General features: G+C 42.4%; 1 protein-coding gene across 5 annotated transcripts in view; it reads left to right on the top strand.

Annotated features, from left to right (window-relative positions):
• Window positions 1–16,201, top strand: part of BACH1 (BTB domain and CNC homolog 1) — an 81,566-nt gene that overhangs the window by 13,578 nt on the left and 51,787 nt on the right. For 4 of the 5 annotated variants that reach the window (XR_011463604.1, XM_070367289.1, XM_070367276.1 and 1 more), the window contains exon 2: window positions 12,692–12,985. Coding sequence is in view for 4 of the 5 variants with exons in the window: in XM_070367289.1 (XP_070223390.1) it covers window positions 12,752–12,985 (234 nt within the window). In the remaining variant the exon portion in view is untranslated. Of the gene's footprint in view, window positions 1–12,688; window positions 12,986–16,201 lie in introns of all 5 variants that reach the window. The other variant, XM_070367268.1, reaches the window with a different exon arrangement.

Genomic DNA, 16,201 nt, shown 5'->3' with positions numbered 1-16,201 from the left:
GGACCAAGTCCTGGTTCCCCAGCACTTAGAGCCCTGGAGGAGAGGGGGAATCCACGAGGTTGACAAGGGGTGTTTGTGAGGCAGTAAATCAGAAGGCCGTGGTATTCAGGAAGCAAAGTGAAGAAAGGATTTCAGGGAGGGAATGATCAACCTGGTCAGTGTTGCTAAGATGCTATCTGAGAAGACTCAATATTTCCCATTTGGCGATGTGAAGGCCGCTGATCCTCACAGAGTAATTCCCAGGGAGTGGAGGGGAGAAGGCTTGATTTTAGTGGGCTCAAATGAAGAGAGAGAGGGAAGAGTTGGGAGACAGTGGGAATATAAATAGTTGTTTTTTTTTTTTGAGTTTTACCATAAAGGCCTGCTCCCCAGGTGGTGCAGTGGTAAAGACTCCACCTGCTAATGCAGGAGATGCAAGAGACGCAGGTTTGATCTCTGGGTTGGGAAGATCCCCTGGAGAAGTAAATGACAACCCACTTGCATATGCTTACCAGAGAAATCCCATAGACAGAGCAGCCTGGGGTGCTGTAGTCCGTGGAGTCGCAACGAGTCGGACACAACTGACCACAGCACAGCAGCACTATAAAGGAGAGCAGTAAATTTTACTGTGGTTCGAAGGATGTGTGGAGGGTCAAGAAATTTTAAGAGCCACTGCAGTATTTTTGTATAACAATGGAAATGTTGTGTATTTTTCTTTTTCTCATAATTTTCCTTGGTGAGACTACAGAAGGTTGTCAATTTTATTGGTCTCCTTAAAGAATCAGCTCGTGGTTTAGATCATCAGTGTTATCAAAAGCAGCTGCCAAATTTTGTTATGTGAGTGGTTTTCTTGGCAGAAATAAAACAGCTTTCAGAGAATCAGTGCTCTCAGTTCAGTCGCTCAGTCGTGTCCGACTCTTTGCGACCCATGGACTGCAGGACGCCAGGCTTCCCTGTCCATCACCGACTCCCAGAGCTCGCTCAAACTGGTGTCCGTCGAGTCAGTGATGCCATCCAACCATCTCATCCTCTGTCGTCCCCTTCTTCTCCTGTCTTCAATCTTTCCCAGCATCAGGGTTTCTTCCAGTGACTCAGGCAGTTTAACAGCTTGTTTCCCTGAAGGATACCCTTAAATTTTTAAAGAATCTATTTGAATTAATATCTTTGTCAATATGTAATATTAAACAGTATGTATAACATTGTTCCCAAACAAGAAGAAATCTTATTATATTTTTCTTCCCTGACTATCTCCTAGTTTTGTCAAAGTAATCTAAGATTTTGGTTAAAGATAGATTTTTCTCTTTATCAAATTCCTTTTCTGTTTGAGGAATCTTTAAAAAGTTGCAATAAGCCTCACAGCTAAGTTATCAGCAGTTTAGACTTTAACTGAGTTTCACTGTTTTTTTATTTTGTTTATTGTCTGTTTAAACATCTTTTAGGTTCGTGTTTTTACAAAGTATTACATGTTTTTGATTTAAAAACAATAGATTTATCGTAAAGCAGTCTCGTCTATCGCACACCTTATTTGGCTTCAGAGATAATATTCGTCTTTACCCGTTTCTGCTATTTAATGTTCTTTGGTGGTTACCTCTGTTTTTTGTTTATGCCCTCATTATATTTATGAACCTAAGATGTTATCTGTTTGCAGATAACAGTATTTAAGGCAGTATCTTTTGACTCAGTATACGTCATAAAGAAATACTGCTTTTCCTTTGGGTTCTGTCTGATTCTATCTCTCACCCTGTCCCCTTTATTTGTCAAGGTTAATAATTACATTTCATTTAATAACCATGATTAAGTCTCCCATTATTCTGAAAAATGAAAACCAGTTAGCAGTGTTCATGTTATTATACCTGTGTCAATATTGAGCACTGGAAAGCTAAGTAACATGCTATTACGTTTCTCTCCTTACAGTTTCAAGGTCACTCGATGCCACTCAAAAACATTTATTTTTTTATTGAAATATAGTTGATTTACAATGTTGTGTTAGTTTCAGGTGTGTAGCAAAGTGATTCAGATACACACACATTCAGATTATTAAATTTTTTTTTTATAGATTATTTGAGAATTTTGAGTACAGTACCCTGTGCTATATAGTATATCCTGGTTGGTTTTCTGTGTAGTAATGTGTATATGTTAATCTCAAACTCCTAAGTGATCCCTCTCCCTGCCCCTCCTTTCCCCTTTTGTAAGCATGCATGTTTTATATGTCTATGGGTCTATTTCTATTTTAATGTAAATTTATGTGTATCTTTATTTTAAAATTCCACATATAAGTGATATCATATGACATTTGTCTGGCTTACTTAGTATGATACTATTTAGGTTCATACTTGTTGTTGTAAATGGTATTATTTCATTCACTTTTTAAGGCTGAGTAATATTCCATTGTGTGTGTGTGTGTATATGTGTGTATACACATATATAGACCACATCTTTATCCGTTTATCTGTCGATGGATATTTAGGTTGCTTCAGTGCCTTGGTTATTGAAAGTAGTGCTGCAGTGAACGTCGGGCTGCATATATCTCTCTAAATTATGGTTTTCTCTGGGAAAAAGATTGTCGGATTGTATGATAGCTCTGTTTTTAGTTTTTTAAGGAACCCCCATACTGTTCTCCACAGTGACTATATGAATTTACATTCCTACCAACACTGAAGGAGGGTTCCTTTTTCTCCACACTTTCTTCAGCATTTATTATTTGTAGATTTTTTTGATGATGGCCCTTCTGACTAGTGTGAGGTGATACCTATTATAGTTTTGATTTGCATTTCTCTTTAATCATTTGTGATGTTGAGCATCTTTTCATGTGCCTCTTGGCCATCTGTTTGTCTTCTTTGGAGAAATGTCTGTTAGGTCTTCTGCCTGTTTTTTTGATTGGGTTGTTCGTGTTTTTGATATTAAGCTGTATGAACTGTTTGTGTGTTTTGGAGACTAATCCCTTGTTGGTTGCATCATTTGCAATGTTTTTTCCCGTTCGTAGATTGTCTTTTCATTTTGTTTAATGTTTCCTTTGCAGTGCAAAAGCTTTTAACTTTCATTAGGTCTTATTATTATTTTTTTTTATTTCCGTTACTCTGGGAGATGAATTAAAAAAGATATGCTCTAATTTTTGTCAAAGGGTGTTCTGCTTGTGTTTTCCTCAGAGTTTTATAGTATCCATTCTTAAATTTAGGTCTTTAATCCGTTGTGCATTTATTTTTGTGTATGGTGTTAGAGAATGTTCTAAGTTAATTTTACATTGAGCTGTTCAGTTTCCCTAGCACCACTTACTGAAGAGACTCTTTCTTCTGTCTGCTTTGTCATAGATACTGAAGAGACTCTTTCTTCTGTCTGCTTTGTCATAGATTAATTGACCATAGGTGCATGGTTTATTTCTGTGTTTTCGCTCCTGTTCCATTGATCTATATTTCTTTTTTTGTGCCTGTACTGCACTGCATTGAATACTGTAGCTTTGTAGTGTAGTCTGAAGTCCGGGAGCCTGACTGCTCCAGCTCTGTTTTTCTTTTTCAAGGTTGCTTTGGCTATTCAGGATCTTTTATGTTTACAAAAACATTTCTAACATCAAATTCAAATAATCACTGACAATTAGGGAACACTGGTATGTGTCAGGCGCTCCTAAGGGCATTAGGTATATTATTTCATTTGATCCTCCCAGCAGTCGGACAGGACTAAGCGACTGAAGAACAACAACGTGACGTACTATTCTTGTCCCTTCTCCCCTCCCTCCAAAAAAAGGAATTGTTAGAGGTACGTAATTTGCCCACTGGCAGGGTTGTCCTCCAGTTATAGAACACTGTTCCGTGCTGTCTGCCTCTGGTGATCTCTAGAGCAGACATCGACCATATTTGCAAGGTTCTGAGAGAGTCAGTCTTAGGTGCGCCCTCTGATGACTGATCTCTAGTCCCTGATGGTGCAGTCTTATAGATGTCTGGGGCAAATACTTCGAAAGCGGTGTAGGAACGAAGCCCCTTGGAAGAGGCTGAGTGAATTTGGGAATTTTACTCCTCAGGGGGAACTGTTGGAAGTTTTCACTCTGCTTTTTCATTTTCCCTTTGAGTATCTTACAGGAGTCCTAAGTTAACTGGCATAGTAACTACTGCACCTCCCTTTCTGCCCATCAGTTGCCTATCTTAGAACACCCATAGTTAATGTCATATTTCATGATGAAATACTGAACACTTTCATTACAGGGGAATAAGGCAAGGATGCCCTTTCTCACTACTCTCACTACCAAATCATTGCAGTAAGTGCGAAAAAGTGTGAAGATGGAAAGAAGTAAAACTATCTCTATGCAGATGACATGACTGTGTACATAGAAAATACTAAGGAATCTACAAAGAAACAGATCTAATAAATGAAGTACGGTTGTGGAGAATTCAAGGTTAATATTTAAAAACATCAATTTTTGTCTATACTATCGAAGAGAACCAGAAAGTGAAGTTTAACAAACAAGTCCGTTTATAGTAACTATAAAAAAACAAAAACAAAAAAACTTAAGAATAAGTTTAACAAAAGAGTACAAGACCTCTTTCCTAAGAAACTTGAGAATAGTGCTGAGAGAATTAAGGAAGACCTAAGTAAATGGGGAGATATGCCATGTTCATGCCTCAGGAGACTTGGTTTGTTAGATGGCAGTTCTCCCAAAATTGTTGTTTAGATTCACTGCTATCTTGATCAAAATTCTGCTGGCCCTTTCAACTCGAGAAGAAGATAGTCCAGTTAAAAATGGACAGAATAATTGGACAGACATTTCACAGAAGAAGATATACAGATGGCTAACAAGCGTATATAGAGATGCTCAACATGATTAGCCATCAAGAAATGCAAACTAAAGCCACAGCGCTGCTGTTGAATTGTCCAGTCGTGTTCGACTCTTTGCAGCCCCATGGGCTGCAGCAGGCCAGGCTTCCCTGTCCTTCACCGTCTCCTGCTGTACCACTGTATATGTTAGGATAGCTAAGATTAAAAAGACTGACATTATCAAGGTTGGTGAGAATGTGGAGCACCTGGAGTTCCCACACACTGCTGGTAGCAAGAAAAGGATACAATTACTTTGGAACAGTGTTTAGCAGTTTCTAAGAAGTTAAACAGAAACTCACCATATCGCTCAGGAGAAGGCAATGGCGACCCACTCCAGTACTCTTGCCTGGAGAATCCCATGGATGGAGGAGCCTGGTGGGCTGCAGTCCATGGGGTTGCTGAGTCAGATACGACTGAGCAACTTCACTTTCACTTTTCACTTTCATGCACTGGAGAAGGAAATGGCAACCCACTCCAGTGTTCTTGCCTGGAGAATCCCAGGGATGGGGGAGCCTGGTGGGCTGCCGTCTATGGGGTCACGCAGAGTCAGACATGACTGAAGCGACTCAGCAGCAGCAGCACCATATCACTCAGCTTCTCCACTCATAGGTATTTAGTTACCCAAGAGAAATAAAGTATACGTCTGTGAAGATGTTCCCTGAAGCTTTATTAGAGCAACCCCCAAACTGGAAACAGTACATCTTTATTACGGGCTTCCCAGGTGGCGCTAGTGGTAAAGAACTTGCTGGCCAGTGCAGGTAGATGTATGAGACACAGGTTCGATCCCTGGGTCGGGAAGATCCCAGGGAGGAGAGTAGGACAACCCACTCCAGTATTCTTGCCTGGAGAGTCCCATGGACAGAGGAGTCTGGTAGGCTACCGTCCGTGGGGTGGCAAAGAGTCAGCCACGACGGATGTGACTTAGCACACAAGCACACGTCTTTATTACAATAGTGCATCCACAGTTAAATGGATAAACATATGGTGGTGTGTACATATAATGGAATACTGTTCAGCAATAAAGAACCCAAACATCGAATGTACCCATCCTGATTGTCATTAAACTGAGTGAAAGAAACCGAAGGCCAGAGTACATTCTGTTTACGTAAATAGTATGTGTTATTCTGTTTACACAAAAATCTTGGAAAATGCACACCGATCGACAGTGATGTAAAGCAAATCATTGGTTACCTGGGACCAGGGGACCAGGGAAGGAGAGACCTCAAAAAGGCATATGGAATTTTGAGAAGGATGGAAATTTATCCTGATTGTGGTGGTGGTTTCATCCACACATACAAGTATCAAAACTCACTGAATTCTGTATTTTAAATTTAAAACTCATTGAGTTCATTCAATGTAAATCCTGCCTCTAAGTTGGTAAATAAAATAGTGACAAGTGCATGGTAGACAATACATAATTCAGTAAATACGCCCTATTAGTATGAGCCAATTCTAGTTGCTAGTTCTTGTTTTCAAAACGCAGTTATACTCCATCGAGATATAACAGTCCCATTAACAATCGAATAGCTGCCACATATGTTACACACATCAGAGGCTTCATTGTTTCTTACATTTGCTGTAGTAAGAGGATATAACAGAAGAATCTGCTGCTCTTCTTTTGGTTCTGGAACTTGGATTTCCTATGTTCTTTCTTCCTTTGTTGTTGTCCTTGAGTCTCTAAGGCATGTCTGACTCTGTGACGCCAAGGACTGCAGCATGCCAGGCCCCTCTGTCCTTCACTGTCTCCCAGAGTTTCCTCAAATTCATGACTTTGAGTCAGTGGTGCTATTTAAGCGTCTCATCCTTTGCTGCCTTCTTCTTCTATATTCTCCTTCCAATTAATTGAACATTATGGTTAAATGAGAATTGTCCAGAAAGTAGTTTTTATTTGAAGTCTTACTGCAGATACCTTTAGGAACTGCCCACGTTCCTGTGTAAGTTGATTATAGTGATCATTGTCATATCTTTCACTCCAAGGTATCATTTTCAAACATTTCCAGGCTATATTCTTCTTTAATGTGTGGACTGTCTTTTGTGTGTGTGTTTTCATGGCACCAGTCTGCTGTATGGCACAGGTAGGCACTTGTAGAAAGAACATTTGTCATCCTCAAGTGAAAGATGAAGGATGTGTGGATGATGGTCCTTCTCTCTTATGAGTCCTTGGTGTTAGGTTACTTCCCATGCCCTTCTACACTGAGAATTAGACAACCAAGTTGTGAGACTTCTCACTGAAGTGAATAAAGTCCAGCTCTTCTGTGCACAGGGAACTCCATCTTCATTCTGAATTTCTGTTCTGAAGCATTATAGATCTGGTTCCATGATGGAGTATTCACCTCAGGATTTTAACAGTTTGTATACTTTTTTTAGATAAATTACCTTAAAGTTATTAAAATATGGTAAAGCCACAGGAATTTGTTTCATTTAAAAAAATGACTTGGAAAGCAAAATATCAAGAGGTGACTTAAAATTTAAATTGTGTACTGAGCAGAGAGCAGAAGTTATTTCCAAATTGAGATGCAGGAAGCTTTAAAATGCCTGTTCATCCTTTATCAGCATTACAGAATGAATCAGCAATTTGCTCAGGTCAGTGAACCTTTGTTTTGAATTATAACAATGGTTTCTATTTCTAAGAACATAGAAAAATTCAGGTATAAGATAGGAATCTAAATTTGGAGTTAATAAATTCACAGAAATTTAGGCCCGGAAGACTCTGTGGGGATGTTATAGCTTACTGTTTATGTTTGAAAAATGTCAGAAGGTGACTGAGTGTGCCATTCTTGGCTAATTTAGTCATTCCTTAGTTAATGTCACTTGGTAAAAATAGATTACTGACCACCTAGATGGTTTTCAGAATGAGGAAAGTTGAATTTGAATTTCAGAATAACTTTATGTAGGGCTCCACGCTAGTGAGGCCAGGGTCCGGGTAATTGTATTTCTGACTCTGGAAAAGCTATCCAAGGACTTTTCTCTGAGTACTTGGCTCAGCGCATTGTTCCTCTGTGTGTTGGAGTGGCTGACTGTGCTGTGTCTGGAAGATGAAGTTAGACGATCTGCATTTTGGGTTTATACTAAAAATGCCGTCATTCATTCAGAAGCAGGTACCTGCATTGGGCCAGGTACTCTGTTACAAGCTTGAGCTGTGACAGAGAACAGGTCAGGCAAGGTGTTGACATTGAAGCTGAGACCTAACAGGTGAGGAGTTGGCCAGCTGAAGAGTAGAAGTCCAGGGGGTGGGGACAGTATGTGCAGAGGTCCTGAGGCTGGAAGGAGCTTGGTGCCTGTGGAGTGGGAAGGAAGGATGGTCAGGCTGGAGAACAGCGAGAGAGGGAGACGAAGGCTTTGAGGCAAGGCTGGATTAATGGGCAACCCGACCATGTAGGTCTGGAGGACATGCTAAGGATTTAGAATTGATCATAAGGAATTTGGAAGACATTGTGGGGTTTTTAGCAAGGGAGCTGTAACTTTGATGGAGGGGAATAAATTGGAGGGGATCATGAGGGGATTCGGGGGACTGAGGCTTTTGTTATTTTTATTATTATCATCGTTAACAGCTGCTAATATTTAAAATTTGTTGGCTTTGGGCCAGACACTGTGCTCAACCCTTTACCCTAATCGTCTTCATGTAAACCTCACAACAACCCTCACTAGGTGCTGTTGTTAATCTTGTTTGAAACCGAGACCCAACCCAGCAAGGCTAAGCAGGTTGCCAGGGCCACATAGCCAGTAAGGGGCAGGGCTGAGATCTGAACCCAGGTGCTGTATGATTCTAGACCCTATTCTGATAGCCAGTGGTCTTATGTTTTCAGTGTGTGAGGTCATGGTCCATTATTGGTTCTTAAAATTTGAGTGGATCACAACTGGATTTTTTTTTCTAATAGAGTAGAAATTAGACTATGTTGCACTAGTAAGGATAAAATATTGCTCTGTGAACATTTGTGTCACTTTTTATTTTACATAATTATATTTGTACATGTGTGAGCTTGTGAGGCCTTGCAAGAGGATAAACAGCATTTGTCTAGGCAAGAGCCAGTGTGGCTTGGACTGGAGTTGTGGCAGGACAGATGGACACAGGTGGGTCTTAGCTGCAAGGGACAGAGGCACCAGGGCTTGGGAGGAGACTGGACCCCAGGGCCGAGCGTGGGAGGTCTCAGGGACGAGGCCCAGGTTTCTGGGAGGAGTCAGGTCAGTCCACTTAAAGGGAGACCTGACCCTTTTAAGAGGCATCATCCCAGGTGGCTGTTTGACTCCCTGATTTTCTAGCTTCTCTCAGCTGCAGCTGTTGGAACTTGGTGTTGGCATACGGCCCAAAGCTGTAAGCTGGGCATGAATTTATGAGGTAGCCTGTCAGCCAGAACTGCCTGAACAAGGGGACTGAGCCAAAAATAAACTCTCTCTTGAGGCGAGTAGTGAACAGACTAGTTGGAGCAACATGTAATGGTTGGATTACATGTGGGCTGACAGCAGCTCTGTGGGGATTGGGCCTCGCTTGTTTTAGGTCAAAGTCCCTCTCCGTTTATTCTGTGTTTGTCAGTGTCTTTCAGTATAGTGTTTTTTTTTTTTTAATTCAGGTAAAATTGGTATATAAACATTATATACCAATTGTATATATATAACCTTCAGGTGTTCACCATTACAATTCCACATCTGTATACATTACAAAGTAATAACCACCAAATGTTACCATTCATCACCATACATACAGTTGACGCCTTTCATCTATTTTACTCATCCTGAACCCTGTTCCCTTCTAGTAAGTAAAAGTGAAAGTGTTAGTTGCTCAGTGGCGTTTGATTCTTTGTGACCGCATGCCCTGCAGCCCGCCTGGCTCCTCTGTTCATGGAATTCTCCAGGCAAGAATACAGGAATGAGTTGCCATTTCCTTCTCCAGAGGATCTTCCTGACCCCAGGGATTGAACCCGGGTCTCCTGCGCTGCAGGCTGATTCTTTACCGTCTGAGCCACCAGAGAAGCCCATTCCCCTCTAGTAACCAGCAGTCTAGTCTCTGTGTATATGAATTTTATTTTGTTTTGTTTGTTTTCTTTAGACTTCATATATGAGTGAGGATCACACAATAGTTATCTTTCTCCATCTGACTTATTTCACTTAACGTTATACTGTCAAAATTGGAAGATTTCATTTTTTTATGGCTGAGTAGTGTAAATGTACATCATATCTTTATCCATTCATCCGTTGATAGGCATTTATGTTATTTTCACATCTTGGCTATGATAAATAATGCTTCATTGAACATGAGGGTGTGTATGTTTTATAGTTGGTGTTTTCATATTCTTTGGATTAATACCCTGAAGTGGAATGGTTGGATTATACAGTAGTTCTGGTCTTCATTATTTTGAGGAATTTCCCCAGTTTTCCATGGTGGCCTCACAGAATATGAGGGTAGGATTTATGTAGTTTTATATCATCATCAGGGCAGATGATAGGACAGAATAAGAAGGCTGGGGACTTGTCCAGGGCCACTGCAAGGCGCACGGTCACTGTTGAATCCGGCTTGGCTGGGGAGGTGGACAGTCTTGGATAAAGTGGAAGGCAGTGGTCCCTGCAGTACCACACACACCAGATACACAGTTTCATTGAATGATAGCTCCTCCCACTACTCTTAACAGTTCCTTATATTGATAACTGAAATACCAAGACCAGTTGCGAAAGGGCATTTACTACCCTTTCAACGTGGGCACAACCCGAAAGTCAAGTTAGTCCTTGGACGTGGTTTTTGAATTGCCATGATTTCATGCGGTATGCTGAATCAGTAAATAAATGATAGGTTGTGATCCTTGACCTTGGGAAAAGTTTAACCACATAGTGAGAGATTTTGTTTTCATTGACTGTTTCTGAGGAACTTAATATTTCAGCTATAATGAGCACCTTAAAAATGAACACATAAGTAGAATAGAACTCATAGATGCATGTCTTGTGTGGTTACTGAGACATCGTGTCTTTGAGGTAGAATTCACCTATGACTGGGGCTTCCCAGGTGGCGCTGGTGGTAAAGAACCCGCCTGCCAATGCAGGAGATGTAAGAGACGCTGGTTTGATCCCTGGGTTGGGAAGATCCCCTGGAGGAAGAAATGGCAACCTACTCCAGTATTCTTGCTTGGAGAATCCCATGGACAGAGGAGCCTGACGGGCTACAGTCCATAGGATCGCAGAGACTGGGACACAACTTTGGGCCTAGTCTGTCTGGATTTAGTAGTTTTTATTTCTCCTTTCATTTTTGTTTGGCCTATAGCAACTGTGAAAACAGTCATGTTTATTCAGTCATGTAACATTTGAGGACCTTCATGTTTTGGGACATGAGTAAGGTTCAGAAGAGGAGCTTGTGGTCCCTGGGTCAGGAAGGTCCCTTGGAGCAGGAAATTGCAGCCCACTCCAGTATTCTTGCCTAGGAAATTGCATGGACAGAAGAGCCAGGTGGGCTCCAGTGCCTGGGTCAGATAGTCAGACACAATGTAGCAACTAAACTGTCCTTTTTTTTTGGGGGGGTGGGGCTGGGTCAGTTCAGTTGCTCAGTCCTGTCCCACTTTTTGCACCCAATGGACTATAGCCCACCAGGCTCCTCTGTCTATGGAATTCTCCAGGCAAGAATACTGGAGTGGGTTGCCATTCCCTTCTCCAGGGGACCTTCCTGACCCAGAGATGGAACCCAGGTCTCCTGCACCGCAGGCAGATGCTTTACCGACTGAGCCACCAGGGAGGCCCGTAGTTGTTCGTGTGTGTGTTGGGTATATATACGCTCAAAAGCTGTTTGGAGGCTACTCTGTATTAGTATGGGCCTCCCAGGTGGCACTAGTGGGAAAGAACCCGCCTGCCAATGCAGGAGACGTAAGAGACGTGGGTTCAATCCCTGGGTTGGGAAGATCCCCTGGAAAAGGGCATGGCAACCCACTCCAGTATTCTTGCCTGGAGAATCCCGTGGACAGAGAAGTCTGGTGAGTTACAGTCCATAGGGTCGCAAGGAGATGGACATGACTGAAGCAGTTTAGCAGGCAGGCATGCTCATATGTTAGTATGTGTTTTTAAAAACATACATTTTTGATAATCTTCCCTTTTGTTTTAGCATTTTGAGAAAACCAAGAGTTCCTCTGTGTGGTGAACCGTGTTGTTAATGATGGAGTAGTCCTATTTGTTATCTACATTTTATAGTGTTAAGTAAGACTTGTTATGTAAAAAGATTAATTACTAAGACTTGGCCTGGCAGACCTGAGTCTTTAAATCAAGGAAATCCTGCTCCTCTTCGTGTTGGGAGGAGCTTTGCCTTTTGTAGAATGCATCCCTTGTTCTGGAGCGCCACGCCCTCCTGCCTGCCGTCAAGTGTTGGGAAATGGGGGACGCAGAGCATGTGAAGTGCTGTCTGCCTGTTCCACCATTTAGCCCAGCCCAGAGTGGGACCTCTGGTGACCTACACGCACCCATTAATGTCTTAAAGCAACAGATTGGGATGCCCCCCAGAAACTTCTCAGCCTTCCCGGTTTGCTCATTGGAGCTGTTTTCTTTGTATTAAATGCCTCATTTCAGAGCCATAAAATCCTTGCTTCAAAAGGTCTTCCCCCCCTTCACCCCAAGAATATGTTTCCTATTATTATAAAAATTGCTTATCAAAAATCTCTATTAAATGAAGTGAAGTGAATAAATGCTTCCAGGCTCTCAGGAGCCTTTTTTCTTTTAAAAGATTTATTATGTGTAACATAGGCAAATCCCACTCCAGTACTCTTGCCTGGAAAACCCCATGGACGGAGGAGCCTGGAGGGCCCCAGTCCATGAGGTTGCAGAGAGTCGGACTCGACTGAGCGATTAAACAGCAGCCACGTGTTGATGGGTACCTGCTGGGGCCGCCAGGACAGACCTCTTTCCCAAGCCGTTCCATGAGTGACCGCAGCCTGTGTCTCAGCAGGGTTGACGACCGTCAGAAGCATGCTCTCTCGGACCCTCCCGACACCGCCCCGGACGCAGAATGTGGCTGGGTGAGAACGCAGTGTTCGCCTACGAGTCGTCGGTGCACGGCGCGCACGTGCTGCGCTGCCTGGACGAGCAGCGGCGGAAGGACGAGCTGTGCGACGTGACGGTGCTGGTGGAGGGCCGGCCCTTCCGCGCGCACCGCGCCGTGCTGGCCGCCTGCAGTGCCTACTTCCACGCCCGGCTCGCCGGCGCGGCCGGCCCTGAGCCGCGCATCACCCTGCCCGGAGAGGTGGGAGAGCTCGCCCCGCGTTCATGCAACAAACTAAGTCTCCCCTGGTTGATCCCGTTAGGGCAAAACCCCGTCTTCCCCGTCATCCCTTGCCCGTGCTTCTGCAGCCGCACATTTAACTTGCTTTGTAGACATCCTGGCATTTTCTCTGTCAACTGGTTTACTTTTTTTTTTTGGCCGCACCTCAAGGCAGGCGGAATCATAATTCCCCCACCAGAGATCGAACCTCTGTCGCCGGCAGTGGAAGTGCAGAGTCTTACTTAACCCCTGGACTGCCAGGGAAGTCTCTGAAATGATTAACTTTGGATGTTAGTGTCTGTTGGGCTGTTGAATAGCTTGACCCTCTGTTACGTTTTAATGAAATGCCTCACCAGTGGATACGGGCATTCAGAGAGGTCGCACACCTGGGCGGGACTCCCCCTTTGGACCTTTTCCTGTGATGGACATCTGTGACAGGGATTAGGGTCCTCCCAAGCCTGAATTTGGCTATGACCGACCTGCCCTCATGGACGGGGCTGAAAGGGAATTACTGGGGACAGCCTCCCTGTGCTGCTCAGTTTTATTGTTTTAACTATGAGTCCGAGTTGCCAGATCTATTCGTTTTTCAAGCCGGATGTTTTAGAATTTGGAGGAAACCTAAAAGATTATGCATTCCAGCCTCCTCATTTTGTCCACACGTGGCTGTTAGGTACTCCAGAAGGTTTTCTCCCTTTCTTCTTTCTTGAGATTGAGACGGTGCTTGGGTAGAAGAAAGATGATTTTGTGTCATATTTATAGAGCCTTGTTCTTACACACCTTTCCCCCCAAGCCTATTATGGAGCTCACACACCTAGACACTTAGGTTCTTGTTACCATCCTACCTCTAAGAGACGACTCTTAGGGCAGGAGTGCTGGGTACACTGGCAGTTTTAACAGTTTGTTTGGCTTCATTAGTGACTACAACTAGAAGAGTGCTGAGCCTTGTGCATTGGGACACACATTTTGTTCATTGTTAAGTTGTATCTGACAATTTGTGACCCCATGGACTGCAGCAGGGCAGGCTTCCGGGTCCTTCACTGTCTCCCAGAGTTTGCTTAAACTCAAATGTCCATTGAGTTGGTGATGCCATCCAGCCATCTCATCCTCTGTCATCCCCTTCTCCTCCTGCCTTCAGTCTTTCCCAGCATCAGGGTCTTTTCCAATAAGTCAGTTCTTCACATCAGGTAGCCAAAGTACTAGAGTTTAAGCTTCAACATCAGTCCTTCCAATGAATATTCAGGACTGATTTCCTTTAGGATGGACAGGTTTGCTCTTCTTGCAGTCCAAGGCACTCTCAAGAGTCTTCTCCAGCACACGTTAGAAGTTGTTAAAAGGAATTTGGACAAAGTATGTAGAACCTGTCTGTGTACAACAGGTTTGTGTGGGCTGTTCTGTGATGACACTGAGTCTACAGTTCAGCTTATTGCTGGCCATGCATACATACATCCATGAAATGGTAGCTACAGGTTGTCAGTTCTGTGGCAGAAGTTGGAGCAAATAATATAATACCAAGGCAGTGGCAAGAAGGGCCAACTATTGGTCAGCCGTTGTTCTTTAACAAGTAGCAACACATATCCTAATCGAGATATCCTCATTATGATCTGTAGTTTCAAATTACTTAAAAAGACTTTCCAAGCAGAAAAAAATTTGATTCCTGTATATGGAAGGAAAGGTATCTGCATGCACGTGTGTATGTATGCATTCATTCATTCTAATTTGAATATAAGATACACATTTTCAGATATTTGAAGTGTCTCATCATAATGACAGATTGAAAAGATCCTTGTGTAGCTGTCTTTAAAGCCTCTTGATTATTTTATTTAAAAATTCCCAGTTGAAACATTTATTGAGATCATTGTAAATTCACATGCAGCTGTAAGACATAAGGCAGAGAGCCCCTTTGCTGCACTCTGCTCAGTTTCTTCCAATGGTAGAGTGTTTTTGCGAAATTGTGTATCACAACCAGGATTTTGACAGTAATGCAATTCACCCGTCTCAGGCTTTCCTGGTTTTACTTGCACTAAATTGAGTATGCTGTGAAATTCTCTACAGTTTCATTTTCTGGATGGGTCCATGTATCCATTGCCACGGTAAGGAAACTGAACAGTTTCAGCACCCACCCGAGAATCCCTTGTGTTGCCCTTTTATAATCCCACTCACTCCCTTCCTGGTTTCCATCCATACTCCCTCACCCCTCCCTCCATTCCTAATCCCTGACAACCACTAATCTGTCCTCCTTTCTTAAAGTTTTGTCATCTGAAAAATGTCACATAAATGGAATCATTCAGTAGGTGACCTTTTGGGATTGGCCTTTTTCCTCTTCCCATAATTTCTCTGAGATTTACCCAAGTCTTAGGCATCCTCAGTGTATTCTTTTTTATTGCTGAGCATTCCATACTGTGGGTGTACCGGTTTTTATTTAGCTGTACACCTATTGAAGGAAATCAGGCTAATTCCAATTTTGGGCTGTTACAAATAACATTGCAGTGAGCGCTTGTGCAAGATGAGTTTTCATTTTTCTGGCATAAAAGAATAGGAGTGCAGTTGCTGGGACATATGGTGGTTGCATGTTTATAAGAAACTGCCAAACTGGTTTGCAGAGCAGCTGCACCATTTTACGTTCCTACCAGCAATGTGTGAGTTTTCCCGTTTCTCCACATCTTCACCAGTATTTGATGTTGCTATTTTTATTTTATTTTTTTAGCTATTTAAAAGCTACTTAAGTATGCCCAGTTTAGCAGGTGTTTAAGAGGATCACAGAAAAATTACATCTTGATCACTCTTATTGGAATTCAGTGTTTTAAAATTAATTTTTGTATTTTGAGTCTAGAATGAAGCTTTCCATGCCCTCAGTAGGGGTCATCTCTCCCTCTCTCTGCAGAGGCAGGTTCAGTGTAAATGTACAGTTTTGAGCTTAAAGGTTTTATTAGCTAGAGTCCTTGAATTCTTTGCTGAGACTGTACTAGGCACAAGTTTTAGGTCTTCACGTAGATCACTTTGTAAATCTGAATCTTTAAAAATTTTATTAGAAACTCTAAGATAATTGATAGGTAGCCATTTACTGTCCACCATGGTTAGGAATACTTTCATTGCTTTAGCTATACTGTTCTCCAGCATTGAATATTCCACTTTAGTAGTTGATCACGGTTGAGGAGTTGTTTGGAATATGGTAACCACGCAGATCTAGGATGGCAGCAG

The sequence above is a fragment of the Bos mutus genome, chromosome 1 (genome assembly GCF_027580195.1).
Source record: "Bos mutus isolate GX-2022 chromosome 1, NWIPB_WYAK_1.1, whole genome shotgun sequence".
NCBI classification, from domain to species: Eukaryota; Metazoa; Chordata; class Mammalia; order Artiodactyla; family Bovidae; genus Bos; species Bos mutus.
This window is presented reverse-complemented; position numbering and strand designations above follow the sequence as displayed.